Source organism: Chelonoidis abingdonii, chromosome 26 (genome assembly GCF_003597395.2).
Source record: "Chelonoidis abingdonii isolate Lonesome George chromosome 26, CheloAbing_2.0, whole genome shotgun sequence".
Classification (NCBI taxonomy): Eukaryota; Metazoa; Chordata; order Testudines; family Testudinidae; genus Chelonoidis; species Chelonoidis abingdonii.
In genome coordinates, this window is record NC_133794.1 from 1357209 (window position 1) to 1376060 (window position 18852).

The 18852-nt window shown below is 58.8% G+C and overlaps 1 protein-coding gene across 7 annotated transcripts in view; it reads left to right on the plus strand.

Moving 5' to 3' along the window:
* ADGRE5 (adhesion G protein-coupled receptor E5) overlaps window positions 1-18852 on the plus strand; it is a 113086-nt gene that overhangs the window by 6168 nt on the left and 88066 nt on the right. For 5 of the 7 annotated variants that reach the window (XM_075060961.1, XM_075060960.1, XM_075060963.1 and 2 more), the window contains exons 2-11: window positions 4986-5042; window positions 6706-6843; window positions 7576-7731; window positions 10047-10181; window positions 13939-14070; window positions 16149-16198; window positions 16626-16727; window positions 17121-17295; window positions 18032-18148; window positions 18373-18605. In XM_075060961.1, the coding sequence (XP_074917062.1) occupies window positions 4986-5042; window positions 6706-6843; window positions 7576-7731; window positions 10047-10181; window positions 13939-14070; window positions 16149-16198; window positions 16626-16727; window positions 17121-17295; window positions 18032-18148; window positions 18373-18605 (1295 nt within the window). The remainder of the gene's footprint in view (window positions 1-4985; window positions 5043-6705; window positions 6844-7575; window positions 7732-10046; window positions 10182-13938; window positions 14071-16148; window positions 16199-16625; window positions 16728-17120; window positions 17296-18031; window positions 18149-18372; window positions 18606-18852) is intronic. The other 2 variants (XM_075060964.1, XM_075060965.1) reach the window with 1 other exon arrangement.

The window sequence follows — 18852 nt, forward strand, 5'->3', positions numbered from 1 at the left end:
CTAGGATCTGGCTGAGCGAGCAGATGAAAAACGTTTCTCCCTTACAGAGGTGTCACTCCAGTGAGGCCAGATCCCAGCTGGTGTAAACTGGCCGTCGCTTCTTGGGAGTCAGTGGGGCCGGACCCCGTAGCTCCCATCGACGTTAGTGCACTTATCCCGATTCCAGCAGCTGAGGCTCCACCCCAGAGCCCGATCCGTCCTGTGTGCTCTAACCCTGCTCCCAGCATCTGAGGCTCTGCCCTCCTGGCCTTCCCAGTGTCTCTGCTTGGCCCCATTCCCTTGGAGGCCTGGCTCCCTGCCCCCCCGCCCCCATCTCCTCTGCCCCCAGCCGGGGATATTTCCTACCTCCAGCTGCCTTCTTTATTTCAGGGGCCTGAGTATTAATAGGAGACTGGGGAGGATTTTGTCAGCCGGCATCTAGCTCTGCCCACGTGTCCAGCGCCCGGCATTCTGCTCGGGGGGAAGGAAAGCGGGGGCGGGGGAGGTCTCCGTTGTTATCGATGGGAGCCCCTGGCCCTATCCTCTGCTTATTGCCCCTCTACATAAATCCAGAGTCACTCCAGTTATGCCAGTGGATTCACACTGTTCTGCTAACCGGTGTCTGCTTTGGATATCACACTCTTAGTACTTAGATTAGAGAAACTCAGAGAGCCCACCCAAGATCAGAGGCCCCTATTGTCATGGGTGCTCCACAGACCCTGCCCAAGTTCTAGGAACCCAAATGTGGTGGGTGCTTTACAGACACCTAAGAGAGACAGCCCCTGCCTTGAAGAGCTCACAATCTACACTGATAATGTGTGGGAGGGGAAACTGAGGCACAGAGGGGGAAGTGACTTGCCGAAGGTCACCCAACAAGCCAGTGGCAGAGGTGAGACTAGAACCTAGGTGTCCTGACCCCTAGGCTTGTGGCCGAGCTGCTAGGCGGTGCTGCTTCCAGCCAGCATTACGCCCTGATGCTACTAGTAAAGTGGAATGGCTCCTCCTTATGTTCCCAGGGTTAAAAATGAGACAATGGGGTCAGGTCCCCAGCAGATGTAAAGTGACCCCACTGACTCCAATGGAGCGATGCTGTTTGACCCCACCTGGGAACCTAGCCCATTTCCCCAGCTAGGCTCTGGACTGGTGCTGCAGGGACGCAGATCTTAACCTTTCCTGGGGACACCTGCTGTCTAGTGGAATTCAAAGGCTGCCTTTCAGCTCCCCCTCCCCACCTCCCCACCCCCATCCAAATGTCCTGGTTTTACAACCACAATGTCCCAGTTCACTGTGTGTTTGTTCCTCTCCGCTGTTGCTGAGTGACAGATCCACACAGACACTGAGGAGACTGACAGGCGAGCTGGGTTTCTGACACGACCTCAGAATAAGGAACAGGCTGGGGCCGGAGGGCGGGGAGGGGCCACGAAATGGGCAGGATTCAAAGTGCCAGCAAAGGCACCAAGAGGCAGATTTGTAAAAGGTCTCGGAGCCAAATTCCCCAGTGACCCAGACACCTCCCCCATGCTTGGATCTCACTGGACAATCCAGCTCTAAGAGCCTGTCTTCCCTAGTGAGTTAACAGGAGACACAGCTCCCCCTAACTCAACCCTGGCCACACACTAACACCTAGTGGTTAGAGCAGAGGGGTCTGGGAGGCAGGACTCCTAGGCTCTGTCCCCAGCTCTGGAGGGGAGCGGGGTCTAGCAGGTTAGCGCAGGGTGGGGCCGGGAGTCTGGACTCCTGTGTAACCCCAGCTCTGACACTCCCACTCAGTGACCTGCCTGCTCATCTGGGCCTCAGTTTCCCCGCATGTGAAATGGGGATAATGATTTTGTTGCTCCTTGAGTGGAGTGCCCTTGAAAAGGGACTAAGAGAGCGTTGAAAGCACTGGGCAAGGCTCCCTGGAGAATGGCTGGAGACCTGGAAATGTCTGGCAGGGGCACCTAGGATTAGGGGGATGGGAGAGATCTCCAGCTCTGCCAACTGGGAAACCAGGCTGCCTGCTTGGCTCACCTGTCTGTCTTCCAGCTCTGGTCCATCCGTCTGTCTGTCTAACCTTTACTGTGTAGGGGCCAGACCAGCGGTTCTCAAATGCGGCTGCCGTGGCCGGATGCTGCCACCAGTGGATTTTTTACGGCCACGGCAGCATCCAAAGTGGAGACTGGGGGGCAAAGCAGCGGCCCCTCCCTGCAGCGCCCAGCTGAGCAGCTGTTACCGAGGGCAGCAAGATGCTCTAGGCAGCGCCTCTGGAGACACGTGGGGCTGGCATGCACGGCACTGGAGGCAGTTCTCCTCAGTGGAGGCAGCGGCTGTGTCCGGTCGCCAACACGCTCCCCTAGGCAGCTCACCCCACCCAGCCGGGACTCTGCAGATGGCTAGTGAGTTCCCGACCCACCTTCCCCGGGGTGGGGACAGAGACAGGCTTGTCAGAACAACCACCAGCAGGAGTTGGTGGCCGCACTCTGAAGTGAGAACCCCTGGGCTAGGGGCCCCACCCAGTATAGGGCCCCCCACCTCCGTTAGGTCGGGCACTGCACAGACCTGGCTGGGCACTACACAGTCCCCCATTGTGCTGGGCTCTGTGCAGACATGCAGTGGGCTCTGAGTCCCTTTAAAAATATGCCTGCCCTAAAGAGCTCGCAGTCTAATTAGACATGGGGTGGGAGAGGGAAACTGAGGCACAGAGCAGAGCCCTGGCATCCCGACTTCCCGCCCTGCACCCTGGCCAACTCTGCCCTGCTAGCGCCGTCCTTCCCAGTGCCCTGTCGGGCGAGCCCCCCCAGTGTAGAGCCACAAAGGGAATTTCCTGGCCTAGCCCAGCTCCTAAAGTGATTGCTCACAAAGACAATGGTGATGGCTCCAAAGAGCCCAGTCCCTCTCTTCCCCCAGCTCCGGGTGACACAGAGGCCAAAGTGCAGGGCGAAGAGAGGAATTAATGCCGGTTACAGGCCTGCAGCCAGCTCTGGAAAGGCCCCAGCTGTCTGGGGGGGCAGGGGGGATGTGAGCGAGTGGGGCTCTGGCTGAACCATGGCAAAGTGGCACCATGTCATGGCTGGACCCAGATCCAGTCACTTGCTGGAGCCCTGGGCAAAGTCTGAACCAGTCTGACCCTTGCCTGGCCCCTGGGTGTCCTTGCATACCCAGGCACTAGCGCCAGGTCCCTCACAACAGCTGCCGCAGGGCCAGGCTCCCTAGTGGGGCAGGCTCTGTGCTCAGCACTTGTAGCTGGGATGAGCTCAGCGAGCCTTGTTAGCAACCGGCTCCACTGCCACCCCTAACGGCTCAGGGCTTTCGACACCACTTGAGTCCTGCCCTTCAGAGAAGTGGGAGGGAAGTAGCCAGGAGATAAGTGGCCTCGTGAAAAGGGAACTGATAAAACCCCTAGTTACCACCCGGATGTTTTCACAACAGAGCCAGCCTTGGTGCTTCCCCCAGATCCTACGGTCTCGCTCCATGGGAGTCCGTGGGGCAGGCCCCCAGCTGGGGTGACAGCCTCACTCCATTGCCCTAGCAAACTACTGCCCCCTCCCTTCTCCCCCCATCCCCGCTCCCCCACCCCTCTGCTTTAGCCCTGGGTGTTGGGTCTCAAGGTGCAGCCCGTCTTTGGCCTTTCTACTGAGGCTGGGTCAGGTCACTTCCTCTCTTGCATTCAGTGTATTATGGTCATAGCTATAGACCCCGACTGAGCTGGGGGGTTGTTCCATGATTCACAGCTTCCCGGCGCGGTGGGAGGGGACGGCACTCACTGGTAGTGGTCACCGCCCGGCCGTTGCCGTCTGAGGGTGCAGCCTGGGGGTCGCGCAATACCCCAGCTCCTGCCGGCTACACAGGATTCTAGAGGCAGCAGCAGCAGCAAGCCCTGGTTAAAGTGCTGGACTCTGGGCAGAGTCACGGCAGCTCTTCACCGCCAGGAGGGTTTGAAAGATTCTCCTTCCATTCCGGCCTGGCTGGTGTTTGAGCAGCAGGAAGGGTCCTGGGGGCTCCTTGTCCCTGCATCTGATGGTGCAGCAGGCTGCCGGTATGTGTGAATGTACGTGTCTGTACCTCTGTGCCCGTGCATAGACTCATAGACTTTAAAGTCAGAAGGGACCATTATGATCATCTAGTCTGACTTCCTGCACAACGCAGGCCACAGAATCTCACCCAACCGCTCCTGTAACAAACCTCTAATCTATGTCTGAGTTACTGAAGTCCTCAGATTGTGGTTTGAAGACCTCAAGCTGCAGAGAATCCTCCAGCAAGTGACCTGTGCAGCACACGTGTGTTCCCGTGCGTGGGTGTGGGTGCACCAGTATGTACATCTGTACTTGTTCACAGATGTGAGCACACATCTACACGTTTGTGTGCATGCCGGAGTGTGTGTGCACGTGAACACTAGCATGTGTGGTGCACGTGCCTGGTGTGTGGGTAATTATCCTGCTCAGGCACTATGGGGCCTCGGGGGAGAGTTGAGGGACCAGACCCAGCCCTGCGACGCTGGAGCTGGGGCCTTGGTATGGGGCTGTGGCGCCCCCTAGTGGCGGAGGCTGTGCAGTGCCCCTCTGTGGACACAAAGGTTCAATGAGGGCGGGGGAAGGTGTTGTGGGGCTGGACTGGCCTTGGGGATCAGGTCCCCTGTGCTCCAGTGTAGCCCATGATGGTAGAGACTAAAAATTGCTGACAGGCATTGTATGAAATGAGTTTGGCCCTGCTTCCAAGCTGAGCATCAGGACTTCTGGGTTCTATCTCCAGCTCAGAGGGGAGGGGAGTGGGGTCTAGTGGTTAGAGCAAGGGTAGGTGTCAGGCCAAAAGTCCAGTTTCAAAGCGGAATCAGGTAAAAATATGACCAGGGATCCCAGCTAGGACTGATTTCCCAGAGCTCCAGGTTTCTGCATTTTTAATTCCACTATCGGCAGGGCCCTGACTGGCCATTGGCCCGGGATTGGCAGGACTGGGGCGGCTGGGGCTGTGAGCAGCTGAGTGGCGGTTACCATCTGCCCATGGTGCCTTACCCTGTCTCTGTCTTCCAGGGCTCTGCATCGCCCTGTGCCTGTGGGGCACCGTGGCCCAGAATAACAGCACACAAGGTAAGACCGACTCCTCCTGGCTAACCTTCCCCAGCGCTCCCAGCGCTCTCCAGCCTCTGCCGCCTCCAGCCCCTTTCCATCGTGGGAGGAGAGCAGAGTCAGGGGTCTGGCGAGCCGGGAGCAGCCCCTTGGCGTGGGCGTCTTGGGATGGGTTTGTAGAGCACACTGGGTGTGTGCAGGGGAGAGGAGAAGGCCCCTGTATAGCCCTCCCCTTCCCTTCCCAGCCCCATGGCCAGCAGAGCATAGACCCTGGGGCCCAGGGCTCTACACTGGGGGCTGGAGTGAGGGTCAGATCCCCTTTGTAGCCAAGGGCCGTGTTACTGACCAGCCCAAATCAACCCCCTGGTGGCGCAGATGTTAGAAGTGGCATTTGTAGGTGACCCCTCCCCCGTCCCCCCCCCGAAAATCGGGCTGAACTGAAACCTGGGACCCATGTGCCCAGCTGGGGGGTGTTTGGGATCGGGACCCTGTGCCCCGAGCCCAGTTCTGCTGCGAATCCCAAGATAGAATTTGGGCAAATTCCCATTGACCCACTGGGGTCCCCCAGTGCTGCACCCACCCTGCTGCATCTGCTCCCATCCCAAGCCCTGCAGCTGGCTAAGCTGCGCTGGGATTTTTCCCCTCACGCTGGTCAGAGGGTCAGATCCCAGTGGAGCCCCAAAGACCAGATCGCAATCTGGGTCATGGGAGTTGTGACAAAGTGGGGGATTTTCTGTGGTTTTCCAGTGGTTTGCATTGCAGAGGGGGCCAGAGGATAGAAGCAAGGGTAGGAGGTCCTGCTACCTGGTTATAACCCTGTTTACCTGGAGAGAAGACAATGGACAGAGGCGGGACTTGGGGCTGGTGATATCAGATGCCCAGGTGGGAAGCAGGGGCCTCTGGGCTGGAGAGGGGGAGCAGGCAGAGCCCACCTGGATGCAGGGGAGACTTGGATGTACTGTACTGAGGGAGGCCAGGCCTGAGGCCCTGAGAGTTTCCTAGGCTGTGTTCTACTCTCAATAAACCCTCCTGTTTTACGCTTGCTGAGAGTCATTCCGGTCTAGAGAACAGGGTTGCATCAACCCCATCAGGGGTGGAGGTCCTGGGGGTCCAGAGCGAGAGACAGATGTGCTAAGGCTCAGAGAGGTGCGGCTCCAGAAGGTGGAGGGGCCTGACCCCAGAGAGCTTGGAGCCCCGAGAAGGGCTGTTGCACTGAAAGAGGTTCCCCGCAGGGACTGCACAGGACCAAGAGTGGGCACGATCTGTGAATCTGTGACAGGAGGCAGCTCAGGATCCAAACTAGCCTCGTGCCCAATTCCGCTCTCAGTGACTCCAGAGCAATTCGTGTTTCCCGGTTCAGTTTGAAGTTGGTGCTAATGAGAGTAACGACAGCAACAAAAAGGAGAAAAATTGGGCGAGATCGAAAACGTTTCACTTGAAGCGACGCCCGGCTCCAGCGGCTCTGCCTGTCTGTGCTGGGGGCACCCCGTGGAGCCAAGGCCTCCTGTGCAGCTGAGGGCAGCTTGTTGCCAGGCAGTGGATGGCGTCAGAGCTGTTTGCCAGGCACCCAGGGATGAAAATCAGCAAATGGGGCATGTGAAAGGAGTCGATCCTACTGTGTGGGGGGGAGTGGGGGAGCTGCTCTGCACTGGCTGACCCTGCCCGGCTGTTCCCGCCCCTGCAGGTACCACTGAGGACTGCAACATCCATATGCTGTGCCCAACAAATGCCAAGTGTGTGAACAACACCCACTGCGCCTGCCTGAAAGGATACCAGTCACATGGGACTCACTTCTTCACCGACCTAACAGAGACCTGTGATGGTAACGGGGCTTCAGTGTTGTCCTGCGGGGGCTGGGACAGAGCAGGGCATTAAGGGCCAGAGCAGCCAACTCCACTGACTCCAGGGCCTGTTGGGGGTGCTCAGCCCAGCTGGGGAATGAGAGGGGGGCAGCAGCACGGGTGAGGGCCGCCCTCCTGGGGATTGAACCAGGGCCTCCAGAGTGAGCAGCAGGAGCTGCTGCTGCAACAGGAGCCAGTCTTGGACTCTATGAATTGGGCACAGGGTGGGGGGGCCCATCGCACTGACCCATCTGAATCCCAGCCTGGGCCCTAATCAGCCCCTGGGTGTCCAGGGGAACAGGGCCCCACGGGAGCAGAATGGGGCAGCCCTGGCTATACTTCCCCACACACACCATGCGGGGATCCAAGGAGGGAGGGGGCAGAGGAGAGGCAGTTTGTCATACCCCTCAATGCAGAGGGAGCCTGGAGCCCCAGGGGGAGTCTCCGCACCCTCCCCTCACAAGGGGGATCTGGGTGTTTGTGAGGCCGAACCCCCTGTACTTGGGACAGGAGGCTTGGGGGGGCGAGGGGGGGCTGTTTCCAACATTCCAGCAGCAGAAATGGGTAACTGAGGATCAGGCCCTTAATCACTAACCGCTCAGGGCCCTGGTCTCCTGGGTCCCGTCACCCAGCTCAGTGCGGGGGGCTGGGGGGGTGATACGGGGAACGTCTCCCTGCCAGGACTGTACAGAGCGTCCCCTCTTGTGCTGCAGATATTAACGAGTGTCTGGGACCGAGCCTGCCAGACTGCGGACCCAACAGAAACTGCAAGAACACACCTGGGAGTTACTACTGCACCTGCATCAATGGCTACGAGCCCAGCTCTGGGAAAGCCAACTTCAAGCACACGAGTGAGAACAGCTGCCAGGGTGAGCTCTCCCCTGCCCCCACCGCACCCTAATCAGGCCCCCAATCTTCCCCTCCCTCAGGGCTGAGAACAGAGCCTTTTCCAGCCCCACACTGACAGGGAGCCCCCTGGATGGGAGGGTGTTTCCCAAGGGGGCCATTATGCCCCCTTAGGCAGCCAGGGCGGCCTGACCGGAGAAGGGGCTGGGACGTTCCAGGGCCTTGTTTGCGACGTTCAGCCGGTAGTTAGAGCTTGTTTCAAGTCCCAGCCGGCCGTTCCCATGGAAACCGCCCGTTACACCCCCGTTTTGGGGGCGCAGAGCACCGGGCCCGTAGCACTGGGAGAACTCAGGAGCCCATTGGTTCAAATGCCTCCTCCGGCGGAGACCTCGCCCAGCCATTCCTGCACCAGCCCCAGGCCGCGTGGGATAACCTCAGCCAGTGTCCTGGGGCGGGTCTAGGCACAAGAAGAAATCAGCACCGCAGGTATCTCAGCCAGTGTCCGGGGATTGTGCGGGGATAGCTGGTATCGCAAGCCGTGTGGAGAATCCCTAAAGCTTGCCCCCAGGGGGACTGATCGCGATCGCTGTTCTCTTTGGAAGCGCACTGATTAGTCCAGAGCAGAGTGTCCGGACGGGGAGCGATTCCACAGGAGCTGTTACCGTCAATTTCCTCGTGTACTTAAGCCCCTAGAGACACCCAATCTCAGAGCTCCCTGCAACTCAGAGTGAGTTTGGAAGCCACAGGACACCCGTGTGCCCGAGGGAGGGGAGAGCTCTGGCCGCACCACCGAGAACCCAGCGCATGGCGCCCCTCCTCCAGCAGACAGTGCGTCGGAGCTGGGAAAAGCGCTTTGGAGCAGCGGCTGTGCTGTGGCTGGATGTGTGTACAGCACCTGGCACCATGGGGCCCCGGCTGTGGCGCTACCCACTGTAAACATCCCAATGGAACCAGGACGGGATGGATAAGGACGCTGGAAGCTCCGTTCCCATCCCGCATGGACTCTTGGAAGTCTTCGGGGGTGGAACCCGATTGTATGTCGTTTCCTGAATAAAGCAGATTCTGGAAACACGGAGCCGCCTTGGTGCTGTCAGGGAGAACTCAGGAGCCCGGTCACAAGTGTCGCAAGGTCGAGGGGCGGAGGAGGCAGCATTTGGCAGGAAGCAGCCGGTAGGTTCTGACAGGTTCGGTCTGCCCCGGGAGCAGCTCAGCCTCTGAAAAGACAAAACCGTGGCACCGGCCAGGCTAAGACACAAGTAACATGGCATCTGCACAGTACAGACAGGATCAGAGTCAGGCCCGTCTAGCCTGGTATCCTAGCTCCAACGGGCCAAAACCAGATGCTGCAGAGGACGGTGGAAGAGCCCTGCAGTGGCAGCCGAGGGATAATCTGCCCTCACGCCCTGGTCTCTAATATTCAGCTGGGCTGAAGCCCCACAGCAGGAGGTTTTCTCTCTTCCCAAATGTTTGTGCCCTTTAACTATGATCACTCTGGCTGTTCTCATCATCCGTAGGAATGTCCAATCACTCCTGGAATCTTGCTAAATTCATGGCCTCAGGGACTCCTGTGGTGGGGAGTTCCACCGGCTAATCACACATTGCGCGAAACAGCCTTTCCTTGGCTCCGTTCCGAATTTCCCCTCTTCTCACTTCCCTTACTGGCCCTTGCTCTCGTGTTATGAGATGGGAAGAACAGAAGCTCCTCACTCCCTTCTCAATCCCCATCAATCATTTATAGACTCTTAACACGTCCTCTCTTACCCCACTCTAAGGTGACAGTCACAGTCTTTTCAATCTCTCTCCGCAGAGGGATTTTCCAGGCCGCTGATCATTCTCACTGCCTGTCTCTGAACCCCTCTGGTTTTGCACTGTTCTGTGTGCAAGGGGGTGCCCAGGGCAGCTTGTGGGTTGCAGAGGAGGTCATCCCATTGGCTGATATCCAGGCATTAGACCAGCCTTCATGTTATTTTCTATCTCCTTCCTCCAAAGCAGCTCCCCATTTGTCCCCTCCAGGGGCAGGCGGCTCATTCAGGCATTGCCGTCTGCACTGATATTGCGGCACTGGGCATCGCCAGATGTGGCTGGTAGCTTTAGCAAGCAGCAGGCAGGTGTCCTGGCACGGCTGTGTTTCCCTTCCCAGCTGGAGCGGCTCATTCTGGACAATAGCCAACTTGCTCCCGTTCGCTGATCCAGTCACTGAACTCCTGGCTCTAATCAGCCCCATCTCCCCAGAGCATGGTGCATTTCGGATGCCTGGATTATCCCCCAGCAGCGTCCCCCAGTGCCTAAGGTCCAGCTCCTAGTTCAGCCTGACCTAGCGCTTTCTCTCCCCTTGCAGACATTGACGAGTGCCAGCGAAATGCCACAATCTGTGAGCCCCACGGGAACTGCATCAATATGCCAGGGACTTACATGTGTAAATGCAGTTGGGGATTTGGGAAGAGTCAAAAGGATACGGCTAAGATCTGCACAGGTAAAATGGGAACTGGAAACAGTTTTGTGGCAAAGACATGATGTTTCTGGCTTGTCTGCAGTGTTGCTAACATGTGGCGTTGCCTTAAAGACCCACTTCCCGGAGTCAAGTGATTCTGCTTTTGGCTAAAATCAAAATTAGGGCCTGGCCCACATGGCAGAGGCCAAACTGCCAAACATTACACTGGGGTGACCGACAGCTCCCAAACCAGAGTCAAACAGAACGAAGCCAAAATGGATTTTTAAACCAATCATGTGATTTTTTTTGCAGCCTGGCTCGTGGTTTGGGGCTTTTATCGATTGCTTGGTGTTGGCGATGCTGTTAATGCTCCGCCGCTGAGCTGCCCCAGGATCTCTGACACTAACCTGCATACCTGGATGGGGAAACAAACCAGGTTGCCCTGAGGTCTCGCTCTTTCTCTGTGCCACACCCAAGCAAAGTGTCTGTTCTGACTCCCAACCTGTCTTACAAATTGGAAACTGAGCCCGGGGAGTGAAGGTTGCCATATCTCTTGCCAGGCTGATTAATTCCACCGAGGCAGGAGTGTAGAGCATTGGCAATGTCATTAGAAGCTGCAAGATCCCCCTAAACCTGCAGGTGCAATCAGAGCCCAAGATGCTCTTTCATAGCAGAGCTTTGAGGTGGGGGAAGGTCAGGTCTTTGCAAAGCAAACTGGGCTGAGACAGAGCCAAGGACTCTGTGTTGGATCAACCTTTAATACAGCTTGGGCTCAAAAAGCCCTTAGTTTCTGGAACCCCATTAACTGAACCCTCAGCAGCTGGCATCACAAAGGAACCAACTTGAGTCATTAGCAGGAATCAAATCCAGGACCTGCCTGCTGAAAGCACACAGCTCAGCTGCAGGAGCTAAGGGAGTAACTCCATTAGCTAGTCATTGTAGCAGGCTGTTATCTACTTATGGGAACCAGCCACTGGACCACGACAAACTTGCTCTCTCCTTGTTCCATGGCTCAGCGGCCTTTGCTAGAGCCTGGCACATATAAGCCCCTCACAGGCATGGCGTAGGCCCGTTGCCTTCTAAGAGGTTTAACAATGGAGCAAAAGTTGAGTTTCCTGCCAAAGGAACAAGGGATTTTTTTCCAGCCCTGATGCACTACTGGCTGTGAGCCAGGGGACACAAAGTTCCTATCAGTGAGGAGAGCAGAGGGTAGAATCTGCATGGTGAGGCAGGGGAGACACATTCTTGACCCCTTCTATGATGGAAGCAAGTTGAAAGAGACAGACCTAGCAGGTAGGGTGTGAGACTCTGAAGACTTGAGTTCTGGTCCCAGCTCTGTTACTGCTGGGTGTCCTTGGGTAATTCCCTGCCTCAGTTTTCTCTCCCACCTCTTGTCTATTTAGACTAGAAGCTGTTTATGGCAGTATGTGTGCAGCGCTCTGGGTGCTGCCTCTATGCAAATAACGACCAAGGGGAAGAGGTGTAGTGGGAAATAGCAAAACGCTGTCACAGGAAAGAGCGAGAGAAGGGGAAGCTGAGAAAGAGCTGCTGGAACATGGCCCAAGGGAAGGATTCCTGAGCACTCTTGACTCTCCCTGCTGACTGACTTGTTTGCTGAAGTCCAGGTGAAGGGGATTTTAGCCACAAGGATTTCTGTGAGAAGCAGAAGCATTATGGATAAATATCGGGGAGAGCTTAGCTTTCTTCTGTGGCTCTGCTCCTACTTCTTCAGGAAGGGTCGCCACCTATCTGTCCCCAGGGATGGTGACTGATAGACCACTGCTGATCTGAACACCACAGGGAGTCAGCAGAACAGCTCTGCATGCTGATCCAAGCCTGCAAACCAGCTGACCCTTCAATTGTTTGGGTGGATAAATGTCTGTGATTTTATTGGCAAACTGTTCGCTCTGAAAAGTTGTCACTGATGTTGTACAATTGGTTGCCTGAGTCCCATGGTGTTTCTCTGCTTCCTGATTGACCGGCTGAAATGTTGGGTTAATAAGCAGATGAATGTCTAATTCCAGCACTTGTTCCTGGCTGGGATTTCCGGGAGAATTGGTCATGGCCATTTCTACAGTGGCTCAACCGCTTCCCCCAACCCATGGGAATGACGGATGATGCGCCCATCCCCCATGCGTCACCACCAACTCAGTGCTGCTGTATGTGAAATGGTTACAGAGCGGGGGCCAGAGCCCCAGTGGTGTAAACTGGTGCAGCACCACTGACTTCAAGGGGTTTTTGTCCCAGCTCTGCTTCTCCATCTCTCATTGCCCCAGACAGGACTGCAGGCTCCTCAGGGGCTGGCTGGCAGAATGATTGCGTCTCTGCATGTACAGGCTGAGTCCCTAAGTAGAAAACCCCACTCTCTGCACGGGGTGAGTGACCCCACTGCACCATGGAGCCCCGACATCCCCTGTGTATCCCCCTCTGCCCGGCAGCTAGCGCTACCCGCGTTGGCAGCCTGGTGGGGGCACGGTCCTTCAGCGTTTGGCTAGATCACGGCAGGATTCCCTGTGCCTGGGCCGGGGGGGCCCGTCTGTCAGATCAGACTCTCCACAGTGGTGAAAGGCCCCAGGAGCCAGCAAGGGCAGTAAAGTCCCCTGTGTTTGGGGCCAGACTGGTGACCCGCTGGCTGGCAACTCCGGCTGGGGCTATGCTGGGGATTGGGCTGGGGAGGTCTCTTCCGGCTTTGGCTTCCACAGGCCGGATCGGCAGCGAGTGTCGAGCTGGCATCATCTGTCTGAGGGCTCAGTGGGTTCGCCCCATGGGGCCCTGGGCCTAGGGGTCACAGCAGGGTCCGGGAATGGACGTTGTTGGGCTGCTGCTCACTGCACGATGTTAGGAATAGCGGGATCCCCTGGATCCAGCTCGCTTCCAAACAACCAGTTTATCAGCTGTGCAGGGCCTGGCCGCATGTCAGGGGTCTGTGGGCTTCTGCCATAGACCCCCATGAGTGCCACCAGAGAGCAAAGAAACTAGATTAAAGGGACAGCAACCCATTCCCCTGCACTCTCCTGGGCACAGCTCACCCACCCTTTTCCTAGTGCTCCATGGGAGGGGCGGTGTTGGGTGTATCCCAAACGGGGAGGGGACCCATTGGGCTGGGGTCTGTAAAGCTGAGCATGGCGCCCCCTTCTGGCAACAAGCTCCAGTTCAGTGCCCCCTTTCTTCTCTTCCCCCATTGCAGCTCCCGGAGTCGCAGCTGCCTCATGTCTCGGCCGTCCGGCCAGGTCACGCTGTGATCCCCATTCTGGGGGAGCCTTTCAAAGCCAGACCCCTCTCTCCTATGCCTGCTAGCAAAACCCTTCCTCTGGGGCTCCTAGCCCCCCCTTGGGGCTTCCTGGCCCCCCTCGCCTCAGGCCCCCACTACTGGGGCCAGCCCTCGGGCTGTACAGAAGCCCCACCTGTCCCCTCCCAGGCGAGCTTCCTTCTAGCTAGCGCCCTGCACGCAGCCTAAGTCACCTCCCCTTTGCAGCTTAACTGGCTGATCGGGCCCCCCCTTAATCCTGCTCTGTCAGGGCTGGTGCAGGGGCGAGGTTGCAGGGTCCTGGTCTGGAAAAGGTTGGGCCCCCGATCTGGGGGGTGGGGGAGAGGTTGCGCCGCAGGGATTGGGGCCCTGCAAATAGCAGGGAAGAAAGGAAAATTGAACAGGGGTGGGGAGGGGGTAGATGGAGCAGAGAGACTGACAGACAGACCACGCCCCCTGCAATGGGTTGGGGATGCCTCCATGGGCATTTGCCCCCCGTGAGCCCCCAGCTGTGCTGTGTGTGACACCCCCACATGTACTTTTCCCTCTCAGACATTGACGAGTGCAAGAAGATCCCAGATATCTGCGGCCCCAAGGCCACATGTATCAACACCTACGGAAGCTACTTGTGTGAGTGCCAGGCTGGTTACGTCTCCTCCAACAGGAACAAGACCCTGTGTCAAGGTGGGTCCTGCTGCACGGGGCATGGAGGGGACACCTCGGGGGCTGGGCAAGGCCTGGGGTTACACAGGCAGAAGGCTTGCCCGAGGGGGCAGTGAGCTGGGAACAGGTCTGGGACAGTGCCTGCCCCCCCGCCCCCCATGGATGGGGGTCCCTGTGGGTCTCAACCCTGGCCGGGGAGAGCTCAGCCTCCAGGCCCTCACCTCCCCCCAGCCCAGCCTGTCCGTCCACTGGGGTGTGTCCGGTTGTCTCAGAGACTCATAGACTTTAAGGTCAGAAAGGACCATTATGATCATCTAGTCTGACCTCCTGCACAATGCAGGCCACAGAATCTCACCCATCCACTTCTATAACAAACCCCTAACCTATGTCTGAGTTATTGACGTCTTCAAATTGTGGTTTGAAGACCTCAAGCTGCAGAGAATCCTCCAGCAAGTGACCTGTCCCCATGCTGCAGAGGAAGGCAAAAAACCTCTGCCAATCTGTCCTGGAGGAAAATTCCTTCCCGACCCCAAATGTGGCGATCAGTTAAACCCTGAGCATGTGGGCAAGATTCACCAGCCAGCACCCAGGAAAGAATTCTCTGCAGGAACTCAGATCCCACCCCATCTAACATCCTATCACAGACCACTGGGCATACTTACCTGCTGGTAATCAAAGATTAGTTGCCAAATTAATTTCCAAAATTAGGCTACCCTATGATACCACCCCCTCCATAAACTTATCAATCTTAGTTTTAAAGCCAGATATGTCTTTTGCCCCCTTTTGTCTCAGCGCCACAGCCACAGGCGTACCCAGGTCTAGCTCTGGGAGCGGAGCAGGGGCCAGGCCGGGGAGGGGTGAGCAGGGCAGCCAGGGGCCGGGCATCTCCACCCCCCCCCCTCCAGCAGTGCCTGTATTCCTGCTGCACGGCTGGATTCTCTGATTCTCTGCCCTGGGAAGAGGTTGCAGGGAGCACAGTCTATGCCTAGGGGCCACTGTGGGGCCAGCCCAGGGCTCCCTGCTGGATTCACCCCCACCCGCAAACACACACCAGAACCACCCACAGCTGAGGGAGAGGGTTGAGGGAAGATACGGCTGGGATGATTCCACAGCCCACCCCACCTTACTACGCCTCAGTTCCTCTAGGACGCAGGAGCAGCGCCAGGGTTTTTGGCGCCCTAGGCGCAGGGCCAGCTCTAGCCATTTCGCCGCCCCAAGCACGGCGGCACACCACAAGGGGCGCTCTGCCGCTCGCCGGTCCCGCGGCTCCGGTGGACCTGCCGCAGGCGTCCCTGCAGAGGGTCTGCTGTTCCCGCAGCTCCAGTGGACCTGCCACAGGCGTCCCTGCAGAGGGTCCGCTGTTCCCGCAGCTCCGGTGGACCTGCCGCAGGCGTCCCTGCGGAGGGTCCACTGGTCCCGCGGCTCCAGTGGACCTGCCGCAGGCGTCCCTGCGGATGCTTCACCGGAGCCGCAGGACAGCGGACCCTCCGCAGGCACGCCTGCGGGAGGTCCACCGGAGCAGCCTGCCGCCCTCCTGGCAAAATGCCGCTCCTCCAAATCCTGGTGCCCTAGTCGCCTAAATGGAAGCGCCGGCCCTGCTAGGACAGGGAGGGGGGACGGATCCTTTCACAGAGATCAGCTGGTAGGCAGAGGATGGGGAGAAGGGGCTGGGCACATGTGTAGGGCTGAATTCAGGGCCGCCTGGGGGGGGAAAGTGGGGTAATTTGCCCTGGGCACAGCAGGGGCCCCCACGAGAGTTTTTCGGGGCCCCTGGAGCAGGGTCCTTCACTCACTCCGGGGGCCCCGGAAGACTGCCGAAGTGCCCCAAAGACCCGTGGCGGGGGGTTCTTCCACCCCTGGAGCCGCTGCCGAAGTGCCAGGTCTTCGACAGCAATTCCCCCCGCCATCAAAGACCCCAGGCTCCCAGAATCCTCTGGCGGCCCTGGCTGAATGTGTGTATGTGTGGGAGTGGTCACTGCTCCCCCTGCTGGAGGAAATGAGTCCTGCCCTCTGTGCCTGACTCTGGTGCATGCACCTACCCAGCAAGACCCCGCATTCCCCCCACCCATCTCTCACTCCTCCTCCCTTTCCATCCCCAGAGCTCACCTGCCCCCCACTGCTGGGTGATGACAACTCTGCCGGAGTCAAGGTGAGGGGGGCACAGACCCTGGGGGGGAGCGGGGGATAGACCCCGATTCCCCTTTACGTGCCACGTTGCTTTTCACTGATCTCGCCCCACAAGGATTCTGGGGCCAAACTCGCCCCTGGGCAAAGAGCCAGTGGCTAGTCCCTGTAGCCCCTGCAGTCCTGCGACGGCGTAGCCCTTTGCCCCCGGGGTGATTCTCACCCTCCAGGTTCAGCAGCATCAGGCTGCTGCAACACGCTTCAACTTGCAACCGCCTTCCCCCACCATCCCTTGCAAACGCCATGCATCCCCTAGGGGTCAGACGGGGCACTGCCTGCGCTCCCTCTGGCGCCTGGCTTCTGAGCCGAGGGATCCTCTCTAGGGATTGGAGGAGGTGGGCTGCGATTCTGTGATCTCTTTTCCTGAGCCAGGCCTGGGCCTTGTTTTGCAGAACCTCCTGGGCAGCTTTCAGGCACAGGTGGGACATCTCTGCCAGGTGACGCTGGAGGAGCTGAAGCAAATGAACTCTCAGAACGCCGAGGGAAAGCTGCAGGTGCCAAGCCAAAGTTCGGGGTCTTGCTTGGTTTGTTCTTATTAGGGGGAGGAATCGCTGCTCCTACTCAGATTTAGTCCCAGGGCGATCTATAGAGATGCAGTGCCTGGAACAGGAGATAAATAAACAGTGGCATTGCCCAGAAATTCCCATGCCTGCCTCTCCAGTGGGCTCTGTGCCCAAGAAGCTGGCTCTCCTAGGTTCCTAGGCTAGATGGGGCCATTGTGATCATCTAGTCTGACCTCCCAGGCAGCAATGTCGATTGCAGGAGAACTTGTCTTTTCTTTCAGGAGGATTGTGGGAAGGCAGTGGAGGACTAGCAATCTGGGAATAGGGGGCGCAGCAGGGGCTCAGGCACTGAGACACCAACACCTCCCACGTTTGCTTGGCCAGGGCTTCTTGGACATTCTGGAGAAGCAGATAAATCTGGTCAGGCAGCAGGGTGAGAGTGTGGAGTGGAGACACCGGATCGCGACGGAGCTGATGGCCATAGTGGAGAAGCTGCTGAGAACGCTGGCCCTGACCCTGCGTGACAGCATGATCAGCATCGCATCCCCTACCGGCACAGGTCAGCACCTGCCCACGTGGTCCCATTTGGGCTTTCATCACCCACAGACTACGCTCCCGCCCCACTCCCCACAGCTCCCCCTGCTGGGAGACAGGAGCTCCCCCCCACAGCCAGTGCTCCCGCCCTGTTCCCCACAGCGCCCCCTGCTGGGAGACAGGAGCTCCCCCACACAGCCGGTGCTCCCGCCCTGCTCCCCACAGTGCCCCCTGCTGGGAGACAAGAGCTCCCCCCCACAGCCAGTGCTCCCCACAGCATCCCCTGCTGGGAGATGGGAGCCCACAGCCCGCGGTCCGGCCCTGCTCTCTACAGCGCCCCCTGCTGGGAGATGGGAGCCCCCCCCCATAGCCAGTGCTCCCACCCTGCTCCCCACAGCGCCCCCTACTGGGAGAAGGGAGCTCCCCCCGACAGCCAGTTCTCCCACCTCACTCCCCACAGTGCCCCTGCTGGGAGATGGGAGCTCCTCCCAACAGCCAGTGCTCCCGCCCTGCTGGGAGAAGGGAGCTCCCCCCCGACAGCCAGTGCTCCCGCCTCACTCCCTACAGTGCCCCTGCTGGGAGATGGGAGCTCCTCCCAACAGCCGGTGCTCCCGCCCTGCTCCCCACAGCGCCCCCTGCTGGGAGAGGCTGGGACTGGAGTAGCTAGGAGCTCCCCCAACAGCCGGGAAAGCACCTTGCCTAGCTACATGTGTCCTCTCCATGTTCTCTGTTGTGAGCCCTGCCTGGCATTGTGGTTGCAGAGCTGGGGCTGGCAGTCAGGCAGGCTGGGAACCAGAGCCAGGAGACCGTGACGCTGCAGCAGAGCAAGACGCAGATGGAATTAAAGTGGGCCGGAGCCCTAGGGCAGAAAAATGAAGGTATGTGGTCATCCCCTGCACTGGGGTGTGTGTAGCGATGGGCACGGCCAGGGCATTGGGAGCAGCAGCACAGCGCCCCCTGGTGCCAGGCTGGGGTGTGTAGGGGGATGGGGCACAGCCAGGACATGGGGAGTAGCACCCCCAGCAGCACAGCACCCCTGGCACCAGTCTGCTCCAGGGCGCCTCCTGCCCCCCATTTCATCCCTCTCCTCTGTCTCTCGCAGGCTTCACGCTGGCCGGGCTGCTGACATACCAGGGGATGAGCCCCATCCTGGACGGTACTGAGCGGGTGAAGGCGCCCGTGTGGGATGAGATCGGCCGGACGGGGAAGTGGGCACGGGAGCCGGGGCGGCCCAGCTACCGTGTGCTGTCTCCAGTGGTGTCGGCCTTCATCAGTGACCCGAACCCCCAGGCACTTGACCTCTCCGTCAGCATTCGCTTCAGCCACCCGCTGCCGGTGAGCCCCTGGGCTGGGCATGGGGGGAGGAGAGCCTGGGGTGCTGGGGGGCAGAGCTGGGCCGATCTCTAGTAACACCCCTCACCCCGGGCAGCAGGCGAATCCGCCTCCCACCAGGGACAAACTGGTGCTCTGTGCCCCCAGCCCAGCCCCTAGTAACCCCCCGACCTGCTGTCTTGTGGCCTGGGGAGACCGGCTCTAACCAGCCCCCCACCCCGTTCCTGCCCCCCATGCACTAAGCGTCTCT